Source organism: Giraffa tippelskirchi, chromosome 1 (assembly GCF_054371585.1).
Source record: "Giraffa tippelskirchi isolate mGirTip1 chromosome 1, T2T-mGirTip1v1.2.pri, whole genome shotgun sequence".
Classification (NCBI taxonomy): Eukaryota; Metazoa; Chordata; class Mammalia; order Artiodactyla; family Giraffidae; genus Giraffa; species Giraffa tippelskirchi.
In genome coordinates this window covers 106,916,177-106,942,723 of record NC_137275.1, presented here as the reverse complement: position 1 = coordinate 106,942,723, position 26,547 = coordinate 106,916,177, and the positions used below count along the sequence as shown (strand labels likewise).

At 38.0% G+C, this 26,547-nt stretch overlaps 2 protein-coding genes and 2 pseudogenes across 11 annotated transcripts in view; 1 reads left to right on the top strand and 3 right to left on the bottom strand.

Annotated features, from left to right (window-relative positions):
- The window catches only part of LOC145506648 (uncharacterized), a 96,401-nt gene that overhangs the window by 15,295 nt on the left and 54,559 nt on the right, over nucleotides 1-26,547 (top strand). The window lies entirely within an intron of this gene.
- Nucleotides 440-5,279, bottom strand: LOC145538822 (olfactory receptor 4C11-like; annotated as a pseudogene).
- On the bottom strand, nucleotides 10,767-12,083 carry LOC145506190 (olfactory receptor 4C15-like; annotated as a pseudogene). The gene has a single exon (XR_014053609.1). The product of XR_014053609.1 is annotated as an olfactory receptor 4C15-like (transcript).
- Nucleotides 19,939-26,547, bottom strand: part of LOC145505895 (neurotrypsin-like) — a 75,278-nt gene continuing 68,669 nt past the window's right edge. Inside the window, 1 exon segment of the mRNA XM_081489148.1 lies at nucleotides 19,939-22,165. Coding sequence (XP_081345274.1) covers nucleotides 21,696-22,165 — 470 coding nt within the window. The 3' untranslated portion in view covers nucleotides 19,939-21,695.

Genomic DNA, 26,547 nt, shown 5'->3' with positions numbered 1-26,547 from the left:
GCCAGAAAGTATATGATACAGATCCAGTAGTTCCAGAGCTGGTTTACCAACAAAATGGATGATAGAAATCAGGGACAAACTATTAAACATGGGTAAGAAAAAAAAACAAAAACAATAATGTACAAAACCAGAAGATAAACCTATAGAAAGAACAGGATGTGGCTCACAACCAGAAACATCAAAGCAGACAGCAGACACGAGGAATGGGCTTGTGTCCCCACAAAGATGATGGAACTTCAGGTTCTCTTTCTGAGGCGTTGGTTAAAACAATACAGATTTTGCTGGGTGCTCATTCTGCCTGTTCCCCTAAATGCCCCACTGGAACACATCTATACTGTCCATAATAGAATGAGAACATTTTCTCTTTTCCATCAATCCAATTATACTTAAACTCGGGCAGAATTAGCATCTGGCATCTTCCACTCTTTGCCGTCTCAAGTTAGACTTTGTTGCACCATAAATTTCTCATGGCCTGTTTGGCTTCTGCATTCCTCAGAGTGTAAATCAGAGGGTTGAGCAAGGTTGTTACAATACTGTAAAACAGAGCCACCGTCTTGTCCACTGGAAATACAGTTAGAGGGCGAGCATATATGTATATACACGGTACAAAGAATAAGACAATAACGATAATGTGGGAGGTGCATGTGGAAAGGGCCTTCCTTCTTCCTTCTGTGCTACAGTTACTCAGACAACCTAAGATGAAAACATATGAGATCAGCAGCAACAGGAAACTCACCATGCATATGGTCCCACTGTTAAACACTGTGAGTAGGTTGATGACATAAGTATCCACACAGGCAAGTTTCAACAACGGTTACATATCACAGAAATAGTGATCAATAACATTGGGGCCACGGAAGGGTAATTCCAAAGTCAAGAGAATCTGTGCTGAAGAATGGATACAGGCCCCTAACCAGGCCAGTTTTACCAGTGTGCCACAGACACATTGGCTCATGATGGATGTGTACCGCAGGGGCTTGCAAATGGCCACATAGCAATCGAAAGACATGAGGACAAGTACCAAGATCTCCATGCACCCAAAGAAGTGAAATGCAAAGATCTGGGTCATGCACTAGTTGAAGGAGATGGCTTTCTTCTCAGATACAGAATCTATAATCAACCTAGGGGCAATGGTTGTTGAAAAACAGGCATCAGCAAAGGATAAGTAGAAAAGGAAGAAGTACATGGGGCTCTGAAGTGTCTGGCTATATCGTATGGTCATCACAATTAGGAAGTTTGCCAACAGAGTTCCAAAGTATAGAAATAGGAAGATAACAGATACTACTTTCTCCTTTAGTAGATTCTGTGTTGAATGAACACATTCATTCTGAGTAGAATGAATTCGTTCACACTGCTGTTCACCTCTATGGTTATGATAAATATAGAACAGACACAGCTGAAAAGTGGTTCATCTTCTAAAGAAAAGTTGGAGAAATGGTGGCTTGGCAATTGTGGTGCATTTGGATGCAGAATTGCAAGTTTTAGAGTTCTAATTTCGTCAAACATATAACTTAGTGTTTCTCAAAGTTTTCATACACTATACTCACTCAGGAATTTTTTTTTTTTAATGTTGGCATGCTTTAAACATTGGCATTGATTCAAGGTCTTCTTGTTGCTGCTGCTGCTGCCAAGTCGCTTCAGTTGTGTCCGCTTCTGTGCGACCCCATAGACAGCAGCTGGGTTGCCAAATTTTATGTGTGTGTGTGTGGGGGGAAAGCGCTCAAGTGATTGTGCACTCTGCCATGGTCTGAAAACTAGTGAATTTGCTTTATGATCTTGGTCAGATCATTTTAATGCCTTGACACTCTTTCTTTATATGACAGAGAATCTGACAGATACATTATTAAGGATATGCATATGCATATGATACATATATGTTCATATGATGTGTATGCACATCAATTACTGACAATAATATCCTTATATAATTTAAAAATAATATATTTGGAGATTATCTCCTGAGTGAATACATTTCTTGATTTGAACAACAGTTTGTAGCCATTATTCCTGGTCTCTTCAGTATCTTTGTTGGGTTATACTTAAGAAAAAAGCTTATTTTTCCGTCTTTAGATTCATTGCAGCTATAACTTTACCTTCATTGCCAGTTAGGGCACATGAGATATTTGAGCCAATCAATGAGGCTAGCAGTATTTTGGAAAATTGCTATATATTTGATATAAACCATTACATATGTCAGATGCATGCTAGTAAATTTCACATTCTGTGGACTCAGCCTATTATTTCACTTTCTATGTTTCTGTAACCTGTGTACTATCTTCCTTCATATCTGATTCTCCTACCACTATCATCTAGAAGATTGCATTCTTTCAATTTGTATCTCTTTAAAATGTAAGTTTAAAAATGTATTTCAGAAACTCAACATAAAATGCATCTCCTTGCTCTCCTTTACTTTTTCCTTATATACTATACCTATATAATTTCAATCATCGTATTATATTTTCTGAATTTCCTTTTTTAATTTAAAAGCCTTTTCTATGTTAGCTACACTGTATTTGTAGTGTAATTATCTACTTAGCAATTAAAAATAAACATGATGTTAGTCACTCAGTCATGTTTGACTCTTTGTGACACCATGGACTCCACCAGGCTCCTCTGTCCATAGTATTCTCCAGGCAAGAATACTGGAGTGTGTTGCCATTCCTTCCTCCAGGGGATCTTCCCAACCCAGGGATCAAATCCAGGTCTACTTCATTGCAGACAGACTCTTTACCAACTGAGCCACCAGGGGAGCCCAAAATTAACCTATCAAAATCTGAAAATACAAATTCCACCATTTATTTTTTGTTTTTCCAAATTTTCATCTTAATTAAAATATTTTTAATAAACGCTTCTCATATAGCTTGTGCTTATTTTAATAGTTTAATCAAATATATGCCCAGGGAATTGTTAATATAAATATCACTATTTTAAGTCACATGGACTGTAGCCCACCAGGCACCTCTGTCCATGGGATTTTCTAGGCAAGAATACTGGAATGATTGGCCATTTCCTTCTCCGGGGGATCTTTCTGACCCAGGAATCGAGCCCACATCTCCTGCATTACAAGCATGTTCTACCACTGAGCCACCAGGGAAGCCCATAATTATTGACATTATTCTCAAATAATCTTTCAGTTTGGTTGCTTCAATATTTATTAGAAAATTAATTATGGTATGGGTGTATCTGCATAATAAAATTTCCAAAGCTTGCAATGTATTACAGGGTAAGAAAAGCGCCCTTCAGAAATTCATACTTAACCAGTCCAAGGGTGGTGTTAGTCACTCAGTCCTGCCAGACTCTTTGTGACCCCATGAACCCAACCGGGCTCCTCTGTCCATGGGATTCTCCAGGCAAATGGGCTGTCATTCCCTTTGCCAGGGTATCTTTAAGACCCAGGGATCAAACCCATGTCTCCTGCACTGCAGGCAGATTCTTTACAATCTTAGACACCAGGGGAGCCCATAAACCAGAAGTAAAAGTTAGTTCCTTACACATTCTGCTGGGTTTTCAGATATATATCTATATACCTACATCTACCTATATATAGATATATATGTATGTATATACTCACACATATATGTGAAATATTTTTATGCACAAATTAGGTCATTTCCCATTGTTTCTAAAACTATAACAATATGGCACAAATTGCAAATAAAAAATTAACTTCAGGCATTATTATACTTGTTAACAGAATTAAAATTATGAATATATATTTTGATTAGTAATAGAGTATAACATTTTTGTATATTTTAATTTATTATATTTCATTTGTTTTGAATTTTGTATGTTATATTTGTTTAATTTTTGATATCTTTAAATTTTGAGCTCTTTTTTTTTCAACATTATACAATAAACTCTATCAATTTTACACTCCTGTTTCCGTTTTAGTCAATCATGTTTTTAAAATTTAATGTCAAATGAAACACATTTTAACATGAATTTTGACGTACACTTCCTCTTTCTGATTAATCATCAATTCTTTAGTGATTCAATAACACCATCAACTCAGTCATCAAATGTGTACTGAGAACCTACTCATATCTGGAGTCAACTTATAGAGCATGAAAAGATGTCCTCAACCTCCTCACAACCACGTTGGAGGGATAACATTTCTCTATGTAAGATTCTTAATCATTGAAAAACTACACACAACTCTGTGATAATGCTAAGTAAATTTTAACTCCATATCAGAAAGATCCTAGAAAATAAGCTGATTGGTCGTTAAAGGTTTAAACATGGGAAATAAGTGAAATTATGGCTTTAATTGAGTTAAACTGCAATTTCCAACAAAGTTCTCTGAAAATTAAATATTCAAAAAGTTTGTAAAGGGTTTCCCTAAGTAAGATAAATATATCAATATCAGTAAATCAAGCTATTTAACTCTAGTAAAGTTACGCATCTAAATACAATTAGATTTTCCTTGCAGTTGAGCTAAAATAATATTAGTTCACTCTGAGAAATTAGAAATATCACAATAATTACAAACTCTGATTGGAAGTTGCAATTTTCTCTGCTGATTATTAAAAAAAAAGGAAATCAATTATTATTTAATTTTAATACATTAGGTTTCCAGTAGGGGATAAAAACAAAAGAAGGGGAGCCCTTTGCTGTGAGAAGAGGAGGAGTTAGGATTGAAGAGTGATTAAATATTTTTAAAAAGGGAACATGCATTGCTTCAGGAAAAAAATAAATGCTCCCATCATTAAAAACTACACTCTCATTAAATTTCAAACATTTTAAGAGACAAATTTTGGGTAGGTAACAGACAACCATGACATCCAGTTCAACTAATTCTATTTTATTTTAAGTAAGCAAAGAGAAGGTTTAGGGACATAAAAACAGGAAAGCATCATTGACAGGATGTATGCATTAGTTTAAATCAATACTAAGAATTTTATTATTGAATTCAGCCATTATCTCCAAACTTTTCTGGACCACCCTGCCTCTTTGATTTGGGAGGGCATCATGGTGGTAGAAGGTCTTTTTCCTTCCTTGAGCCTTACATTTTACTTTTACCTACTGAATTGTTAACTGATTCAAATATATTTGGTGCCAAAATTTTTCCATTCTTCCTAAGTTAAATAATCACCTGCCTCTATCTCCTATGTTCCATATATATAACGTATGTATGTATGTATGATTGAATAAGGCAATTCAATATTAAATATTATTATTTTTCCATAATCTTATCATTCAAACAATTTTTGCTTGTGCAATTTCATGTGACATACACATTTTTTTGCAAGGTAACTGGACTGACCATGTGATTCATCCATTTCTAGTTACAAAGCATGACCTGTGATACAGAGTGTTTTAATTAAGACACTGAGGCTAGAACTAGAAAGGGATGTTACTATGTAGCCTCTCTCTCAGCATTCACCCTACATCTCATATAAAATACCAAATTCTAATCATCACATGGATTGCATCTTAGAAAAGAGAAATCATGAGTCATGAGAGAAGGATAGCAATTGATCTCTTAAATTTCTGTCCTGACTCCAAAATCAAGTGCATTAAACTGCATGCTGAGGCTAATATTAAAGTAAAAAATAAATAAATAAATAAATAAATAAATAAAGATCTAACTGGATAATAGTGAAGAGGAGGAAAGAAGCAGACTAGTGTAGTCAGAACAGGAGAGAGGAGTGATCAGGTACCAGGGGAAGAATAGTCGGAGATGGGATATAGAAAGAGATAGAGTGGGAAGGAGAGCAAACATCTTAGAGAAAGTAGTTTTATCTAAGATTTCATCCCACAGTTCAGCTTCTTTCTTCCTGAACAACCACGCCATCACTTACCCCCATTAAAGAGAGATTGTTGTTGTGTGTTAAAACAAGGATTGTCAAGGATCTTGAAAACCCAGGTGTGTAGAAAGTGGAGCCCGATTTAATACTCTGTCCCAGAAGCATCAGCACTGACCATAGACTTTGGACCAGGAGCTCCCCAAGACAGAAACTTAGATCAGTGTTTAGGGCTCAGATGGTAAAGAATCCGCCTGCAATACAGGAGACCTGGGTGCAATCCCTGGATTGGGAAGATATCTTGGAAGAGTGCAACCCTCTCCAGTATTGTTGCCTGGAGAATCTCATGGACAGAGGAGCCTGGCAGGCTACAGTCCATGGGGTCACAAAGAGTCAGACATGACTGAGAGACTGAGCACAGCACAGAAGAAAATATTTCAGACAGATTGAGAAAATTGCCTCTTTTCTTACAACCAAACAGATGACTTCCAACAGAGTGTATTTTTCATATCTTCAACTTTCATTTACTTAGAAGGTGAATTGTGTGAAGCTTGAATAAAACACACAAATGATACTTCAATGAGATTTATCATTGCCTTCTATCACAAGTGATGATGGGATATAAAGAGTTTATGGAGAAGGGAACTCTTCATGTAGCTATAATTCAGACAGCTCCTTCCTGGAAACACTGGGTCAGACAGAACAGCAACGTCTGTATTGGAGCAGAGAGAATGCTCTGAAAATGGAGTGAATTTCTTAATTCGGCTCTTGGAAACTTAATTGGAGTAAATTTTCTTACAGTCTGAGAAATAAATGCCTCTGCAGCCAGCTTCCTTCCCACTGTATCTCTCTCTTTTTTTTTTTTTTTTTGAAAAATCATGAGGCTAACTGTTTTATTTTTACTGTACTTGATATTTATAGAAATTCACACAAAAGTTTGCAAATGCTTAAGGTAGGCTTTAAGCCTCAGGAGCTCCAAGGAAACTATTTCTTCGAAACCAGTCCCAAGTGATATGCAACAAGCTACCTAGCTCAAACAGTCCAAGGGCAAAATCAAGCCTTGGGGACAATTGGTTAAACTTCAACTCATATGACTTGATATGAGGCAATTCTATTCTCTTCCCCATAAACTTTCCTTAAGTCCATCTCTTCTAGAGGCCTGGAAGTCTTTGAAGGCAGTTGAAAGCCCATAGATGAAATATGTGTGGTTAGCTACTCTTATTTGTGTTATATCAAAGTGTGAACTGGTTTCCCTGGTGGCTCAGATGGTAAAGCACCTGCCTGAAATGTGGGAGAGCAGGGTTCGATCCCTGGGTCTGGAAGATCCTCTGGAGAAGGAAATGGCAAGCCACTGCAGTACCCTTGCCTGGAAAATCCCATGGACAGAGGAGCCAGGTAGGCTACAGTCCATGAGGTCACGAAAGAGTGGACATGACCGAGAGACATCACTTTCACTTTCAAACTGTGAATTATATTTATCATCACTATCAAAGAGCTAAAGTCAGCAATAATTACAGTTCTTTGACAAATCTGAAATATTAATATGTGAATGTTTTTCTTTCTATTGTTTATTTATTTATGTTTTAAATAGAGTTGATTTACAATGTTTTGTAATTTTCAGTTGTACAGCAGATACATTCAATTCAGTTCAGATGATCAGTCGTGTCTGACTCTTTGCGGCCCCACGAACCACAGCACGCCAGGCCTCCCTGTCCACCACCAACTTATGAGTTCCCCCAAACACATGTCCATTGAGTCGGTGATGCCATCCAACCATCTCATCCTCTATCGTCCCATTCTTCTCTTGCCCTCAATCCTTCCCAACATCAAGGTCTTTTCAAATGAGTCAGCTCTTCACATCAGGTGACCAAAGTATTGGAGTTTCAGCTTCAACATCGGCCTACCAGTGAACACCCAGGACCGATCTCCTTTAGGATGGACTGGTTAGATCTCCTTGCAGTCCAAGGGACTCTCGAAAGTCTTCTCCAACATCACACTTCAAAAGCATCATCTATCTCTTTGGCGCTCAGCTTTCTTTAGAGTCCAACTCTCACATCCATACATGACTACTGGAAAAACCATAGCCTTGACTAGACAGACCTTTGCAGACAAAGTAATGTCTCTGCTTTTTGATATGCTGTCTGGTTTGGTCATATTCTGGTTTGGTCATATTGGTCATTGGTGATATTCGTTTGGTCATAACTTTCCTTCCAGAGAGTAAGCGTCTTTTAATTTCATGGCTGCAATCACCTTCTGCAGTGATTTTGGAGCCCAGAAAAATAAGTCTGACACTGTTTCCACTGTTTCCCCATCTATTTCCCATGAAGTGATGGGATCGGATGCCATGATCTTAGTTTTCTGAATGTTGAGCTTTAAGCCAACTTTTTCACTCTCCTCTCTCACTTTCATCAAGAGGCTCTTTAGTTCTTCATTTTCTGCCATAAGGATGGTGTCATCTGTATACCTGAGGTTATTGATATTTCTCCTGGCAATCTTGATTCCAGCTTGTGCTTCCTGCAGCCCAGCATTTCTCATGATGTACTCTGAATATAAGTTAAATAAGCAGAGTGACAGTATACAGCCTTGACGTCCTCCTTTTCCTGTTTGGAACCAGTCTGTTGTTCCATGTCCTGTTCTAACTGTTGCTTCCTGACTTGCATACAGGTTTCTCAAGAGGCAGGTCAGGTGGTCTGGTGTTCCCATCTCTTTCAGGATTTTCCACAGTTTATTGTGATCCACACAATCAAAGGCTTTGGCATAGTCAATAAAGCAGAAGCAGATATTCTTTTGGAACTCTCTTGCTTTTTCAATGATCCATCGGATGTTGGCAATTTGATCTCTGGTTCATCCGCCTTTTCTGAAACCAGCTTGAACATCTGGAAGTTCATGGTTCACGTATTGCTGAAGCCTGGCTTGGAGAATTTTAAGCATTATTTACTAGCGTGTGAGATGAGTGCAATTATGCGGTAGTTTGAACATTTTTGGCATTGCCTTTCTTGGAATTGAAATGAAAACTGACCTTTTCCAGTCCTGTGGCCACTGCTGAGTTTTGCAAATTTGCTGGCATTTTTTTTCACATTTTATTATTATATATATATATATATATTTTTTAATATTTTTTAACTTTACAATATTGTATTTGTTTTGCTATACATTGTCATGAATCCACCATGGGTGTACATGTTTTTCCCTTCCAGAACCCACCTCCCACATCCCTCCCCATCCCATCCCTCCGGGTCGTCCTCAAAAAACTGGAAATAGAACTGCCATATGACCCAACAATCCCACTGCTGGGCATACACACTGAGGAAACTAGAATTGAAAGAGACACGTGTACCCCAGTGTTCATTGCAGCACTGTTTATAATAGCCGGGACATGGAAGCAGCCTAGATGCCCATCAGCAGATGAATGGATAAGGAAGCTGTGGTACATATACACAATGGAATATTATTCAGCCATTAAAAAGAATACATTCGAATCAGTTCTAATGAGATGGATGAAACTGGAGCCTATTATACAGAGTGAAGTAAGCCAGAAAGAAAAACACCAATACAGTATACTAACACATATATGTGGTATTTAGTTAACTGGTAAAGATAACCCTGTATGCGAGACATCAAAAGAGACACAGACAAATAGAACAGTATTATGGACTCTATGGGAGAGAGTGAGGGCGGGGTGATATGGGAGAATGGCATTGAAGTATGTAAATTAGCATATGGGAAATGAATCTCCAGTCCAGGTTCAATGCATGATACCGGGCTCTCGGGGCTGGTTCTGGCATATTGAGTGCAGCACTTTCACAGCATCATCTTTCAGGATTTGAAACAGCTCAACTGGAATTCCATCACCTCCCCTAGCTTTGTTCGTAGTGATGGTTCCTAAGGCCCACTTGACTTCAGATTCTAGGATGTCTGGCTCTAGGTGAGTGATCACACCATTATAATTATTTGGGTCATGAAGATCTTTTTTGTACAGGTCTTCTGTGTATTCTTGCCACCTCTTCTTAATATCTTCTGCTTCTGTTAGGTCCATACAATTTCTGTCCTTTATTGAGCCCATCTTTGCATGAAATGTTCCCTTGGTATCTCTAATTTTCTTGAAGAGATCTCTAGTCTTTCCCATTCTATCGTTTTCCTCTATTTCTTTGCACTGATCACTGAAGAAGGCTTTCTTATCTCTCCATGCTATTGTTTGGAACTCTGCATTTAAATGGGTATATCGTTCATTTTCTCCTTTGCTTTTTGCTTCCCTTATTTTCAAAGCTATTTGTAAGGCCTCTTCAGACAGCCATTTTGCTTTTTTGCATTTCTTTTTCTTGGGGATGGTCTTGATTCCTGTCTCCTGTACAATGTTGTGAACCTCCATTGATAGTTCATCAGGCACTCTGTCTATGAGATCTAGGCCATTAAATCTATTTCTCACTTCAACTGTATAATCATAAGATATTTGATTTAGGTCATGCTTGAATTGTCTAGTGGTTTAGCAGATACATTAGGTTGGACAAAATCTTCATTGATATATATATATATATATACACACATACACACACACACACACACACACACACACACACATACATATTTATGTATGCAAAATCTAATCTCTAAGACAATTTTTTCTTCCCTCCAGAAATATTTTCCAAAATATCAAATGAGTTGCAAGAAGTGAGTGGAGAAGGAAATGGCACCCCACTCCAGTGTTTTTGCCTGGAGAATCTCGGGGACAGGGGAACCTGGTGTGCTGCCGTCTATGGGGTTGCACAGAGTCGGACACGACTGATGTGACTTAACAGCAGCAGCAGCAGCAGCAGCAATAAGTGAGAATAATTTTTTCATTCTTTTTTGACTTCTAAATTCTAAGTGAGCGTAAAATTCAAGTCTTCTTAATTTTCATTTGAGGCTATTGAATTGCCAAATCAGAGTTCATAAGTGATCTAAGAATGAAAACTAAATTATTTCCTGGAACTTATGCTATTTTTTATAATATTGCATTACTTTACCCCCGGTCAAACAATGTTCATCCATATAAGATTTTTGTCTGATTAGATAATTTGAATTTTTTACTCAACTTTAAATGTTTTATTTTTCATTAGAAACTACCATTATCCTATTCCACACTTTCCTCATGGCACTTTTCACTTAAAGAAGTGAATAAAGATTCCTGAAAGTGTAAATCAAAGGGTTTATCAAGGGAGTTAGGATGGTGTAAAATATGGCTACCATTTTGTCAAAGGGTAAAGAATATGAAGGTCATACATACATAAATATGCACGGGATAAAGAACAAAACCACAACAGCAATGTGAGATCCTCAGTTGGAGAGGGCTTTCTTCTGCCCTTCAGAGCTATGTATTCTCAGAGACAGCAGGATGACCCCATAGGAGACAAGCAACAAGGAGAAGATTAAGATGCCAAAAAACCCACTGTTGGTGACTACCAAAAGGCCAAAGATGTGAGTGTCAGCGCAGGCAAGCTCCAGCAGTGGGTACAAGTCACACATGAAGTGATCGATGACGTTGGGGCCACAGAAGAGCAGCTGGAAAGTGAAGAAAATCTGTATCATGGAATGCAGGAAGACCCCTGTCCAGACTACCGCCATCAGAAGGACACAGAGTCTACGGTTCATGATAGAAGAATAGTGCAAGGGTTTGCAGATAGCCACATAGCGGTCATAGGCATGGCGCTGAGGACAATCACCTCCACCCCAGCAAAGAAGTGTTCAGCAAAGAGCTGGGTCATGAAGCCTTCGAAAGAAGTGGTTTTCCTCCAAAGGAGAGAGTCCACAATCATCTTTGGGACAATGACAGAGGAGAAGCATGCATCCAGGAAGGACAGAAAAGCCAGGAAGAAGTACATGGGGGAGCCACAGAGTGCTGGGCTGCTACTGATGGTCATCACAATTAGCAAGTTGTCCCCGACAGTTGCACTGTAAATGAACAAAAAAACAACAAATATTATTTTCTGCATGGTTGGATTCTGTGAAAGCCCCAGGAGGACAAACTCAGTTACGAAGCTTTGGTTTTGCATAATTTCCAAGGAAAAGGTGAAAGGTACCACAGTGAGCATGTAGAATCTAGTTAGAGAAAAAGACAAATGTCAGACCGGTTTTGGGAGTCATCATAGTCATCAACAAATTGGTGCATCCATGTGAAAAATTGACTTATGTTCTTGTGCTTGCTTTTTCATTGAGAACACAAAGCTAGAAATGTGTTGAAGGTGGTAGGAGGATATCAGGAAGAATTGAAGTTTAGATAAATTGTTAAATGTTTTAAGACAGAGCTTCAATGTAGGAGAAGGGTAGGGATCCATCTGGGGTGGGGATAAGAAATCGTTATTATATCAACTGCTAACTCTGGTCATATGTTAATAGTAGTGGTTTCCTGGAGTGAACTGTGAGAAGAGTTCTGAAGCTACATCCATGATCTGAGGAAAGGAAAAGAGCAGTTTATTGGTCATGCCTGCCATGTGCATGGATGGGAGAAGGGGAAGTTGCATGCCATCCATGATCAGGTGACTTCCTTATCTCCAGGTAGAAGGAAAAATTAGACAAAACTGGAGTAGTGCTTGGATCATGGCTATACTCCAAATTATTTCCTTAAAGTCTAAAAAAAAAAATGAGACTTTAAAGTCAACAAATTCATTATTCAGAAAAAAAAAAAAAAAGAAATATCACCTTGCTGTAGACCAATACATAATAAATATGCGTGTGTTAAGTTGGCTTTCTTTTCACTCATTATTTTAAAACAAGAATGCTGCTGCGGCTGCTGCTGCTGCTGCTAAGTCGCTTCAGTCATGTCCAACTCTGTGCGACCCCATAGATGGCAGCCCACCAGACTCCCCCGTCCCTGGGATTCTCCAGGCAAGAATACTGAAGTGGGTTGCCATTTCCTTCTCCAATGCACGAAAGTGAAAAGTGAAAGTGAAGTCGCTCAGTCGTGTCCGACTCTTCGCGACCCCATGGACTGCAGCCTACCAGGCTCCTCTGTCCTTGGGATTTTCCAGGCAAGAGTACTGAAGTGGGGTGCCACTGCCTTCTCCGAAAACAAGAATAGAAGCTGACAAAAATAAGTAATACCTACTAATATGTACTGTTATGATGACTAAGTTAAATAATGTAAGGAAGCAGTTGTTCAGAGTTAAGTGGCTAGGAAACAGTCCACGTTAGATCTTATTACCCAGTTTTACTGGTAGGAAGCCCATGCTTAAACAGATAAAATTAAAGAAATAACAGATACTGGCTCTGGAGTTTTAACCCAGAAACTTTGACTTCAGCATGGAAGTGACTGACTCTATAGGGAAAGAAGCAAAAATTTTTCTAGCAAGAGCAGGAGGGGCTTCTCTCGAGTCTCCATTCACTGTAGAGGTTATAACCTGATTCCTCTGTTCATGTTTGACTGATGCTTCTTGATGAATGACACAGAGCCAGTGATGTAGAATCAGAAGGTAATGACCAGATTATTTACAGATACAAACTGACAGTAACCACAGAGGTAAGGAATAGAAACAGAATGCTGACTATAGCCAGAGCCTGAGGCTTTATTAATTGCTAAGTATTTATTCAAGGTGACTCAATCAGATCAAGCAGTACTCACAAGTGTGTGTCTGTTGACTTACTTACAGTATGACTTACTGTAGTGTAGGGATATTCACATATAACATCCCTACCCATTTCATACGATTATAATGAGGGTCAAATTGGAAAATGTGAAATTGCTGCTTATGATAAAATGCTCTTACTGATTTTAGTGACTCTTCTCTCACTTAAAAAAGCAAACAGGTTACCCACATAAAGCTTTTCCATTACTCATCCAGATATTACTCCAACTTTTGACTTCATTTCTTATAGCAAGACACAGCTTTGAAGAATGACTGTCCTTTGTTGCTGTTTAGTTGTTCAGTTATGTCTGACTCTTTGTGATCCCATGGACTGTAGCCTGTCAGGCTCCTCTGTTCATAGGATTTCCCAGACAAGAACCTCGGAGTGGGTTGTCATTTCCTTCTCCAGGGGATCTTCCCTATGCAGGGATTGAACCCGTATCTCCTGCATTGGCAGGTGGATTCTTTACTGATAAACAACCAGGGAAATATGATTGTGTCCTTCCCTGTATATATGAGAAATTCATGAGTCAAGTGGCAAGTGAGTGTGTGTGTGTGTGTGTGTGTGTGTGTGTGTGTACATACACATACTATCTATGCTTGTTATATAGGGAAGTAAAAGAATAATTGGGCTTTCTGAAAGAATTAAAAATGAGTTGATTTTTATGAATGACACTGACAGCTAACAAAAATGATTGAAAATATGAATAAAACTAGCAAATATACAGACGTATATACAACACGTCTTTTTACTTACTTTAAAACAAATTGTTTCCAGGGTACTAGGCATTCCTAAACAGCGTCTGTACTCTGAACTCCATATTCAGGTATGTCATCAAGCAAACAAGAGCATGAGAAAAACCTTATAAGATCATTGGATCAGTTAATGACTATATATTAAAGAGTAAAAACTATCAATATATGCAGAGACACTGAAATGAAATAAAGACACCAGGTCCAGATTCATAGAGACCTAGGTTCAAATCCAAGCTCTTGTACTAAGTTATATTATGTGGTGAGAAAAGTTACTTAAAATTCTCAAGAGCTCAGATTCTATTCTGTAATGATGTATAATAACAATACCTATTGATAAGATTCTTAGAAGAATCAGATAAGGCAATATTGATATTCATAAAACCATTAATGCAGTTAGATGCACTGGAGAAAATTGCCATCAGTGAGAAAAAGCTTCCAGAGCCTTTGACACAGAGCAGAAATGACAATCCTTTAACTCCTAATTTCTGCTTTACCATGATCTAGGCTTACAAATATCTTTACTCATCCTTTTACATATTCACAAATATAAAATAGTTTTATTGGTTACCACAATGGAGATACGGTATCATTTAAATTTGCAACAATTTTAAGTCTTTAATAATCCCTGAATACAATTTTATAGTCTTAAGACCCTCATGTGTGCGTGTGTGGGTGCTAAGTTGCTTCAGTTGTGTCCAACTTTTTGTGGCCTTATGGACTGTAACCTGCCAGGCCCCTCTGTCCATGGGATTCTCCAGGCAAGAATTTTGGAATGGATTGTTGTGCCCTTCTCCAAGGGATCTTGCCGACCCAGGGATCAAACTTTCATCCCTTCTATCTCCTGGATTTGCAGGCAGATTCTTTACCATTAGCATCACCTAGGAAGCCCAAATCCTCAGGTGTCCACTTCTTTTACAGGTAGTGTCACTGTACAAAGGAAATCAAATAATACAAACAGTGGAGAGAAAGAGCAAGGCTCTGTATTAATCTAACAAGTAATTCTCAGGCTCTGTACTTCCCTAATCTGAGAAGTTTCTAAGAAATACTATTTTAGAATCAAATGCTCATTAAATACGAACAAATCAAAATGCTCTTTTTTTTATTTTTTATTTTTTACTTTTTTTTATTTTTATTTTTTTTAAAAATTTATTTAATTTTAGTTGGGGGCTAATTACTTTACAATATTGTAATAGTTTTTGCCATACATTGACATGAATCAGCCATGGGTTTACATGTGTTCCCCTTCCTGGACCCCCCACCCACCTCCCTCCCCATCCCATCCTTCTGGATCATCCCATTGCCCCGGCCCTGAGCCGTTGTCACATGCATCGAACATGGAATGGTGTTCTGTTTCACATATGATAATATACATGTTTCAATGCTATTCTCCCAGAACGTCCCACCCTCACCTTCTCCCTCAGAGTCCATAAAATTGTTCCATGCATCTGTGTCTCTTATTCTGTCTCGCATGTAGGGTTATCGTTACCATCTTTCAAATTCCATATATATGCATTAGTATACTGTATTGTTGTTTTTCTTTCTGGCTTACTTCACTCTGTATAATGGGCTCCAGTTTCATCCATCTCAGTAGAACCGATTCAAATGTATTTTTTTTAATGGCTGAGTAATATTCCATTGTGTATATGTACCACAGCTTCCTTATCCATTCATGTGCTGATGGACATCTAGGTTGCTTCCATGTCTTGGCTATTGTAAACAGTGCTGCGATGAACATTGGGGTACACGCGTCTCTTTCAATTCTGGTTTCCTCGGTGTATATGCCCAGCAGTGGGATTGCTGGGTCATATGGCAGTTCTATTCCCAGTTTTTTAAGGAATCTCCACACTGTTCTCCACAGTGGCTGTACTAGTTTGCATTCCCACCAACAGTGTAAGAGGGTTCCCTTTTCTCCACACCCTCTCCAGCATTTATTGCGTGTAGACTCATTAAATACGAACAAATCAAAATGCTCTTTTTTTTAGATAAAAGGAATTTCCAAAATTCCTGTTAAAACTTAGGCAATAGAGAGGACAGTGTCCTCAGAGTTTATGATCACAAGGTTTATGATTAGAAAGTATTTAAAAGGTAATTAAACATACTGTGTTGTCCTGGATTGACCCCTAGAACAGAAAAGTGATAGAAGTGGAAAAGTTAGTGAAACGTGATTAAAATCTTGTGCTTCTTTAAGAGTAATATACTCAATGTTCATTCCACAGTCTTGACAAATATACTATTAGTAATGTTAAATGATATTTATTAGGGGAAATAATTGAGGAGTAGACAGAAGCTCCGTATTATCTTGGCAACTTTTCTATTAATCCAAAATTATTCCAAAATGAAAAGTTAATTAAAATAATATAATAATTGTTCAGTTTCCAATATAAAAATCTAGAAGCTACAGATTTATAGTCATGTGTCACTGAAGAAACCAGAAGCTTCTGAGTCCTCTCCGATAAAATAGAGTACCATTTGTTCAAGCTGTTGACCTGTGAGAGTCAAATAAGACAGTTACTATGAATTGCTTTGTAATGTATAGTTCAAAAGGAAGATGTGGAATATTGATGTAAACTTTATTTTTTTTAATAGTGTTTATACATACAAAGTGCACTGAAGGATCTATCATAAGAATAAAACAGATTTCTAAGTCAGGTTTTTAAAAAAACGGTGTCTTCTAAATTGCAATGAAACAGCTTCATTCATATTATCTAATTGGGAAATGTTTTAGCAAATACGTTTAGAGTCATAAAAATGACTATATTTTTTATACAAGTAACCCCAACACTAAAAATTATTCTAAGAGTGAAATAAAGTGATGTAAGATCTTCACAACCCAGATAATCACGATGGTGTGATCACTCACCTAGAGCCAGACATCCTGGAATGTGAAGTCAAGTGGGCCTTAGAAAGTATCACTACGAACAAAGCTAGTGGAGGTGATGGAATTCCAGTTGAGCTATTTCAAATCCTGAAAGATGATGCTGTGAAAGTGCTACACTCAATATGCCAGCAAATTGGGAAAACTCAGCAGTGACCACAGGACTGGAAAAGGTCAGTTTTTGTTCCAATCCCAAAGAAAGGCAATGCCAAAGGATGCTCAAACTACTGCACAATTGCACTCATCTCACATGCTAGTAAAGGAGTGCTCAAAATTCTCCAAGCCAGGCTTCAGCAATACGTGAACCATGAACTTCCAGATGTTCAAGCTGGTTTTAGAAAAGGCAGAGGAACCAGAGATCAAATTGCCAATATCCGCTGGATCATCGAAAAAGCAAGAGAGTTCCAGAAAAACACCTATTTCTGCTTTATTGACTATGCCAAAGCCTTTGACTGTGTGGATCACAATAAACTGTGGAAAATTCTGAAAGAGATGGGAATACCAGACCATCTGACCTGTCTCTTGAGAAACCTGTATGCAGGTCAGGAAGCAACAGTTAGAACTGGACATGAAACACCAAACTGGTTCCAAATAGGAAAAGGAGTACGTCAAGGCTGTATATTGTCACTCTGCTGATTTAACTTATATGCAGAGTACATCATGAGAAACGCTGGGCTGGAAGAAACACAAGCTGGAATCAAGATTGCCGAGAGAAATATCAATAACCTCAGATATGCAGATGACACCACCCTTATGGCAGAAAGTGAAGAAGAACTAAAGAGCCTCTTGATGAAAGTGAAAGAGGAGAGTGAAAAAGTTGGCTTAAAGCTCAATGTTCAGAAAACTAAGATCCTGGCATCTAGTCCCATCACTTCATGGGAAATAGATGGGGAAACAGTGGAAACAGTGTCAGACTTGATTTTTGGGGGCTCCAAAATCACTGCTGATGGTGATTGCAGCCATGAAATTAAAAGATGCTTACTCCTTGGAAGGAAGGTTATTGCCAACCTAGATAGCATATTTAAAAGCAGAGACATTACTTTGCCAACAAAAGTCCATCTAGTCAAGGCTATGGATTTTCCAGTGGTCATGTATGGATGTGAGAGTTGGATGGTGAGGAAAGCGGAGCGCCGCAGAATTGATGCTTTTGAACTGTGGTGTTGGAGAAGACTCTTGAGAGTCCCTTGGACTGCAAGGAGATCCAATCAATCCATCCTAAAGGAGATCAGTCCTGGGTGTTCATTGGAAAGACTGATGTTGCAGCTGAAACTCCAATACTTTGGCCACCTCATGTGAAGAGTTGACTCATTGGAAAAGACCCTAATGCTGGGTAGGATTGGGGGCAGGGGGAGAAGGGGACGACAGAGGATGAGATGGTTGGATGGCATAACCGACTCGATGGACATGGGTTTGGGTAGACTCCTGGAGTTGGTGATGGACAGAGAGGCCTGGCGTGCTGCAGTTCATGGGGTCGCAAAGAGTCGGACACGACTGAGCGACTGAACTGAACTGAACTGAATGCCTCCGTGACAATCTTCACAATGTGGCCAGTGGTCAGATCATTGTTTTGATGTTTTCACGTCATGACAGGAGGAGTTCTGTGAAGTGAGATGAATATAGAAATCCAACTCTAACAGACTTCATATTCTTTTTTACTTTATTGAGTTTCATTTCCCTCTTGCATACAATGGAGTGAAACTCGATCAACTAATACCTGTCCCTACGATAAGAGAGTTAAAGTTTGAAAAGAACCTGTCAAAATGTATGTCTCACGTTGGCTTTCAACACTAGTGAACTCACTTCAGTCTCTTAATGCCTAAAATTTTCACCAAATGAAAATTTCATGTTAAAACAAAATATCCTTATACACCAGATCCAGACATTCTATCTCATTAACTTTTTAGGAGAAATGTAACTATGCCTGATATATATATATTTATGTATATATTAATGAATCAAAAGAAGTCACATGGTAGTTGCTCCTCAGAAGAGATTATTGGGAATGAGAGAAAAGAAATCTCTAAACTTACAACCTGCAATACTTCACCCACTGAGATTCCATACAGCCTACACATCCTTCTTCAGTTCTGATACCTTCCAAGTTTTCTGTTGGAAATTTATAGTTCATGCAGCATTAATTTTCTCATTCCTCCATTGAGCCTCTGATATAGCCCCCTAAAACACAATCATTGGTCTTATTTTCTGTCTTCAAATCTTCCCTTTGGTCTTAGAGTAGAAACAACATTTACTTAAGACTTTTCTATTCACTGCCCTTGGATTACTCTCATTTCCTCTTACCTTCTCATCAGAATAAACCATATATCATTTAGTCTTGATTTGTTGAAAGGTTTAATTCTCACCAGAAATTTCAAACGACAATTTTAATAGATTAAATGCTGATTCTATCATTTTCCAGGCCTAGACATTGTGAGAAAAATTGCTGTTTCCTATGAATTTGAGATCATTATGCACAATTTACTAAACACCATCGTCCCAGTACCATGTTCAAGCATTACTCTATGTTCAAATTATGGAATAAACAGCTCCACTTCATCATTGAGTCTAAGAAAGTGACATCTGTGATAAGTAACATGGGTTTCTGTGTTGTAGTCAGAGAAGCTTAGATTTACAGTTATTAATAATGTAGGATGACCTGGTATTTGCCATGTATATAGAGGAGCATTACCGGTATTCCCAGCTTTCTGAAGTTAACTTTAAGCATTTGGTTTTTATGAAGAACAACATCAATACTTGATTTTACCAATTAAAAAAAATGGGATTTTTGTTTTTACAAAAGCCAACACAAGACTCCACAATCATACAAATGTTGAGGAGGTTTTAAATATTTCTTTTTTTTATTGAAGCACAGTTAGTTTGCAATGTTGGGTAAGTTTCAAGTGCACAGCAAGGTGATTTATTTACAAATATATATATCTATATATATATGTATAATATATATATATTCTTTTTTTCTTTTGTTTTAGATTAGTTTATTTTCTATTTTTTAACTTTACAATATTGTATTTGTTTTGCCATACATTGACATGAATCCACCATGGGTGTACATGTTTTCCCCTTCCAGAACCCCCCTTCCACCTCTCTCCCCATCCCATCCCTCCGGGTCATCCCGGTGCACCAGCCCCGAGCACCCTGTATCATGCATATATATATATATATAGTCTATTTGAGATTCTTTTCCATTTTAGATTACCATTACCATACTAATGTTTCTTTGTAAAAGTGAAGTAGTATAACTTGAACTTTCAAAAAATGAATAAACTTGTACTGCCGAAGTATATCATAAAATGTGAGACAAAGCTACAACACATTAACACCATCTTCACAAAAGAGGTAAATCATTAAGATCACAGATAATTTTCTTATCTACATGAAAACACATACCACAGACAAAGCATTTGAAAGAAACTGAGTTAGAAGCCCTAGGTTGAAAGTTTGTAAGGGAACTTCATTCTAGAGTTATAGGTCCTGGACATACTTTATGGGAGAAGCATGTGTGATGTGAGGCAAGCAAATCAGTAAAACTGTCTTGGCTTCAATTTGCTTCCCTGTAAATTAGGAACAAAGATAATGAAACTACCAGTTTTGTTTGAGGATAAATCAACTGAAGTGAGTGTGCCTGGTAGATAATAAAGGGTTCACATAATGTACTTATATGAATCAGATCTACAGAGCAACAGCTTTGGAAATTGACCATATGCTTTTCAGTTGATACTTGAAAGAGATGTGTACTCTTGTTTCAAATGGTTCCTCAAGTCTTGGTATAAAAAATGAAAATGTTTTCTTTATATTCAATAAAAAATGTGATCCATAGTGATATTTAAGAAAAAGAGAGCAAATTAAGAGTAATTTCAAAATTTGTGCTCTATCTTCTCTATTAAAAAGAGAATCAGAGATAGATTGTAAAATATTCTTTCCTCCTTTTGTCAGTGACACTCATTTTGCTTTTGATAAATCCATAGTACAGGGAAAAATTAGCTATTATTCCCTCATTCAACTCCCTCTTCACTATGTATTTACCCAATATTTCTATCCAATGTTTGCTTTACCATAGGGTAAGTAAAAATGGAAAAAAAAATGAGATTAAAATCCTATGGAAAAGCCAATTTCATCAAAGTAACATATATGAGAAATCTGAAAAAGCAGCAGTAAGACTCTGGAGAAAAACTTCTTACTCTACAATTATCAAACTGTGGATTTAATGTTCTTTTCATTGCCTATTCTGAACCTATGAATACTGAAACCTTGGCAGTGTACATTAAAATATCAGTATGCCTACAATAATGCCTAGCCAAAATTAAAAAAAAAAAAAAAAACCCGACAAGTATTAGTTCCTGGATCTCTCTCTCTCTCTTTTTAAATGATCTACAAAATTTCTTACTTTTATTTCACACTTTACAACAGGTATAGCCCTCTGAATGCATATAAACAATCGCTTTCTTGGCACCATGAACAGCCTAAGTCACTCTCCTCTTCAACAAACTCCTCATGACATTTTTCACCTCTGTGTTTCTCACTGTGTAAATGATAGGATTTCACATGGGAGTGAGGATTGCAAAGAACATAGCCACGAATTTGTCCACAGGGTAGGTGACCACAGGACGCATATAGGTGAATATACAGGGACCAAAAAAGGCACCACTACTGTGAAATGGGAGCCACGTGTAGAGAGGGCTTTGTGTCATGCTTCAGAGCCATGGGATTTCAGAGAGTGCAGGATAACTGTGTAGGAGATGAAGAGCATGATAAAAAAAAAACTAAACACATTTCTGCAGTGTTACCTGCCACCATGATGCCAAGCTTGTAGGTGTCACTGCAGGCGAGTTCCAGCAGTGAGAAGAAATTACACATGAAGTGATCAATGATGTCAGGACCACAGAAGGTCGAGTTGACAAAGAAAATAATCTGCACGGTGGCATGTAGGACCCCCTCAATCCAGGCCACCACCACCAGGAGCTGGCAGAGCCCCTGTCGCATGATGGTCGTGTAGCTCAGAGGCTTGCAGATGGCCACGTAGCGGTCATAGGACATGGAAATGAGAAGGATGATCTCTGAACCTCCCACTGTGTGTTCCAGAAAGATCTGAATCAGGCAGCCACTCCAGGAGATGGTTCTCCTCTGGTACAGCAGGTCAGTGATCAGTTTGGAGGTGGTGACAGAGGTGAAGATGCCATCTAAGAAGGACAAGTGAGTGAGAAAGAAGTACATGGGAACAGAAAGCGTGGGGCTGAGAGAGATGGTGATGACAATGAGCAGGTTGGCCAACACAGTAAACAGGAAAATGAGCAAAAAGACAATGAAGAGAATTTTCTGCAAGTGTGGATTCTGTGTGAGTCCCAAGAGAACAAATTCAGTCACGTTGTTGGGAGGTGTGAGGACATCCATTTAGGAAGTAATACCTTCCTACGTCCTGAATTATCTACAAATAAGTAAAAAAAAAAAAAAAAAAACACACAAAAAAACCCCCAAAAAACGATCCTGATTAACCATGAAAGAAATTTGATCTGAATTTCTTACAACAAAGGAAGAATGATTATTTTACTATGAACCATCTCCTTGTCACTTTTGTCTCAGTTCTTGTTTCAAGCCTTTTTAAAATTTTTCCAAGATGATTTCCATTTCTACAGACCCCTAGCACCTGTCACCTGTTAAACACCTTTAGAGCAATGTCTGGTGTGTAATTTATTGAGAAATCAGTGTTCTGTCTACGTAAGAGCTGGATTCTTCTCTTAGTTCAGCTCAAAGTGATTCTGCAAAGTCATCTCAGTGCCTCATGAGCCCTTCGCTCTGTCCATCAGCTTACAAACTATAATTTTCAGATGTATCTTGTAAGTTGAGAATTGCTACACACAGGTAGGAGTTATTTTCTATTCCATGTGAATTTACATTTGAACCCTCAGCTCTAACTGTGGAAAGAAATATAACATCGACAAGTATCTATCACAAGCATTGAATATAAGGAAATATGTATTGCACTGATGACACACTACAATTGGAACCATCCAGAACACTAAAGTTTTTCAGCTCTGTTTCCACTCTTAGCATGGGTGCCTGCATACTAAGTCACTTCAGTCGTGTCTAACTCTTTGTGACTGTATGGACTATAGCTTGCCAGGCTCCTCTGTCCATGGGATTCTCCAGACAAGAATACTAGAGTGAGTTGACATGCCCTTCTCCAGGAGATCTTCCCAACCCAGGGACTGAACCCACATCTCTTATGTGTCCTGAATTGGCAGGCGGGTTCTTTATCACTAGCACCACTTGGGGCTCTTACCATAGAATCTGCCACTATGGCTTCAGTGCCTGAAACCTATTAGGTGATGAGCAAATGTTTGATAAATTTCCATTCACCATGTGCAAATAGGGCTTCCTTGGTGGCTCAGCTGGTAAAGAATCTGCATGAAATGCAGAAGAACTGGGTTCAACCCCTGGGTCAGGAGGATCCCCTAGAGGAGAAAATGGCAACCCCTCTAGCATTCTTGCCTGGAGAATTCCATGGACAGAAGAGCTTGGCAGTCTATAGTCATGGGATTGCAAAGAGTGGGACACGACTGATAGACTAACATGGATAGGTAAATCATGACTGCGTCCCCTGACCATAAACCTAGAAGGATTTCAAGTGCTCTTTTTTTTTTTTCCTGCTGAAGAGTGAAAAAGTTGGCTTAAAGCTCAACATTCAGAAAGCTAAGATCATGGCATCCGGTTCCATCACTTCATGGCAAATAGATGGGGAAACAGTGGAAACAGTGGCTGACTTTATTTTGGGGGGCTCCAAAATCACTGCAGATTGTGACTGAAGCCATGAAATTAAAAGATGCTTACGCCTTGGAAGGAAAGTTATGACCAACCTAGACAGTATATTAAAAAGCAGAGACATTACTTTGCCAACAAAGGTCCATCTAGTCAAGGCTATGTTTTTTCCAGTAGTCATATATGGATGTGAGAACTGGACTACAAAGAAAGCTGAGTGCCGAAGAATTGATGCTTTTGACCTGTGGTGTTGGAGAAGACTCTTGAGAGTCCCTTGGACTGCAAGGAGATCCAACCAGTCCATCCTGAAGGAAATCAGTCCTGGGTGTTCATTGGAACGACTGATGCTGAAGCTGAAGCTCCAATACTTTGGCCACCTGATGTGAAGAGCTGACTCATTTGAAAAGACCCTGATGATGGGAAAAATTGAGGACAGGAGTAGAAGGGGACGACAGAGGATGAGTTGGTTGGACGGCATCACCGACTCAATGGACATGAGTTTGGGGAAACTCTGGGAGTTGGTGATGGACAAGGAGGCCCTGTGTGCCACAGTTCATGAGGTTGCAAAAAGTCAGACACGATTGAGCAACTGAACTGAACTGAACTGATGAGAAACAGAAATAAACATTTGAAAGGAAGGTGAACTCCTAAAATTTAGTTTCTGATACACTGTATCATGTTAATATGAATATTTTTAATTGCCTATAGGAAATAGTATTTTCTGGATTAATTTATTTTTAAGATAGTGTGTTCATTATTTGATACTTCTATTTTTTCAAAATTCTATTACGATATGATTTAATATAGTCATTTTCAGTACATTTACAGCTTTTATAGACTTGGGTATAGAAGCTCTTGCATGGGTGTTCAGTACACAAGGATCTTTCAAGCAAAGGAAATCCTTATTTTCAAAGTTCTAAAAAAAATAATATGGAATAATAAGTATGGAAGAGAAAGAAATAATAGATTGCTAGGTAAGATAGATAAAGAACTACACATATATTGTTGTATACAGAGACTAACACAAACATATAAAGTATTTACTTAAGAAGTGGAAAAAAAAAGTGAAAGTGAAAGTTGCTCAGTGATGTCCGACTCTTTGCGACCCCATGGACTATACAGTTCATTGAATTCGCTAGGCCAGAATACTGGAGTGGGTAGCCTTTCCCTTTTCCAGGGAATCTTCCCAACCCTGGGATTGAACCCAGGTCTCCTGCATTGCAGGTGGATTCTTTACCATCTGAGCCACAAGGGAAGCCCAAGAATACTGGAGTGGGTAACATATCTCTTCTCCAGCGGACCTTCCTGACCCAGGAATCCAACCGTGGTCTCCTGCATTCCAGGCAGATTCTTTACCAACTGAGATATCAGGGAGTACCTATTATAAGCTCACACGTTCAATAAATATTTCTTGGACCAAAACTGTGTATATAAACATATATTTTTCCACACAATGTCACGAGGTGTTTCCCTGCTAATTACACTTACTATCTGACATTTCAGTACCAAATAGCAGCAGTTCATACATCCATGATATGCATAACCTTCTCACTCCTTTATGTTTCTGCTATATGATTCCTATGCCTCCTCCCATCTTACTATAGGATCAGTCATCCATCCTTCCTGGTTACAGGCTACTGGATGACTAATGGGATGGGAAACTTGCCAGAAATTTTGCAAAGAAAAGACAAGAGAAAACATAAATGTAATGAAATATATTCTGTGAAAAATATATTGTTTTCCAAAAACAAGTGGATGAATATCTTCATGTTTTAGTTCTCCAAGATGAAGATTTTATACCTGAGTGGAAACAAAGTGCAATGGCCTCATTTTATTTCCTTATTCTAAAGTGAGACCCCACAACAGAGCAAAAAAAGTTGTCAAGAAGTAAGAGTTAGATCTTATTAATAAGGTTTAGAAATAATGATGAAGAAATAAATTTTTCACTTTTAATTTGTTCAACAATACTCTTTCTAGGAAGACACGCTAATGGAAAATATTTTTTAACAGAGAAAAATTGTTATTTACAGTTATATTCTACACAATTTTTCAGAGCTATGGGAAACTTGAGAATGAAATAGAATGTTCAACAGTGGAGAAATGGATAATTAAAACATAATGTGTCTCTTTGAGTAATATGTAGTTTTTAAAAGATGTTTTTAAAACTTGTGCAGTGTCATTGAAACATATGTGAGTTGTAACATAAATGGAGAAAAATTTTGATGCAAATTTGAATTGCATAATTATTCTAATTTAATGCTAACTTTATTATTATTCTAATGTAAATATGTCATAAGAAATAAGGACTCAAAATATTTTTACTTATAAATTGATAGTATTATTTGAGTCTATCTTTCTTGATGTTTTGTAAGCTGAAAAAGCAATTTAAATGTCATATCATTGTGGATGAGTGGTGATTATATGATTTTAAGGTTAATTTAAACCTGAGAGTCTCTAATTATGAGATTTCTTGTGGGGGGGGGGAGGGAAACTTACCTATGAACTTGCCTGACATAGGTTCATGGCCAGGGCCCCAAGCAGTTGTTAGTACACCAAGAAAGAAGCAAAATAGTAAGATTTCAAAATTCCAACTAGCTCAACTACAATAAGTATCTTTGTTGACTTAAAAATGGTGCCTTTGGATAGCCTTAAAAGTACTACCACATGTCCTGTATACAGGTGAATTATATAAAGTTTCTCAGCTACGACTAACAGGACCTCAGAGGTATTGCATCATCATTAGTAGATCTTGCCAATAACCCAATTATTTCATATAAGTTAACTGAACAGTAGAGAACTTGTATGT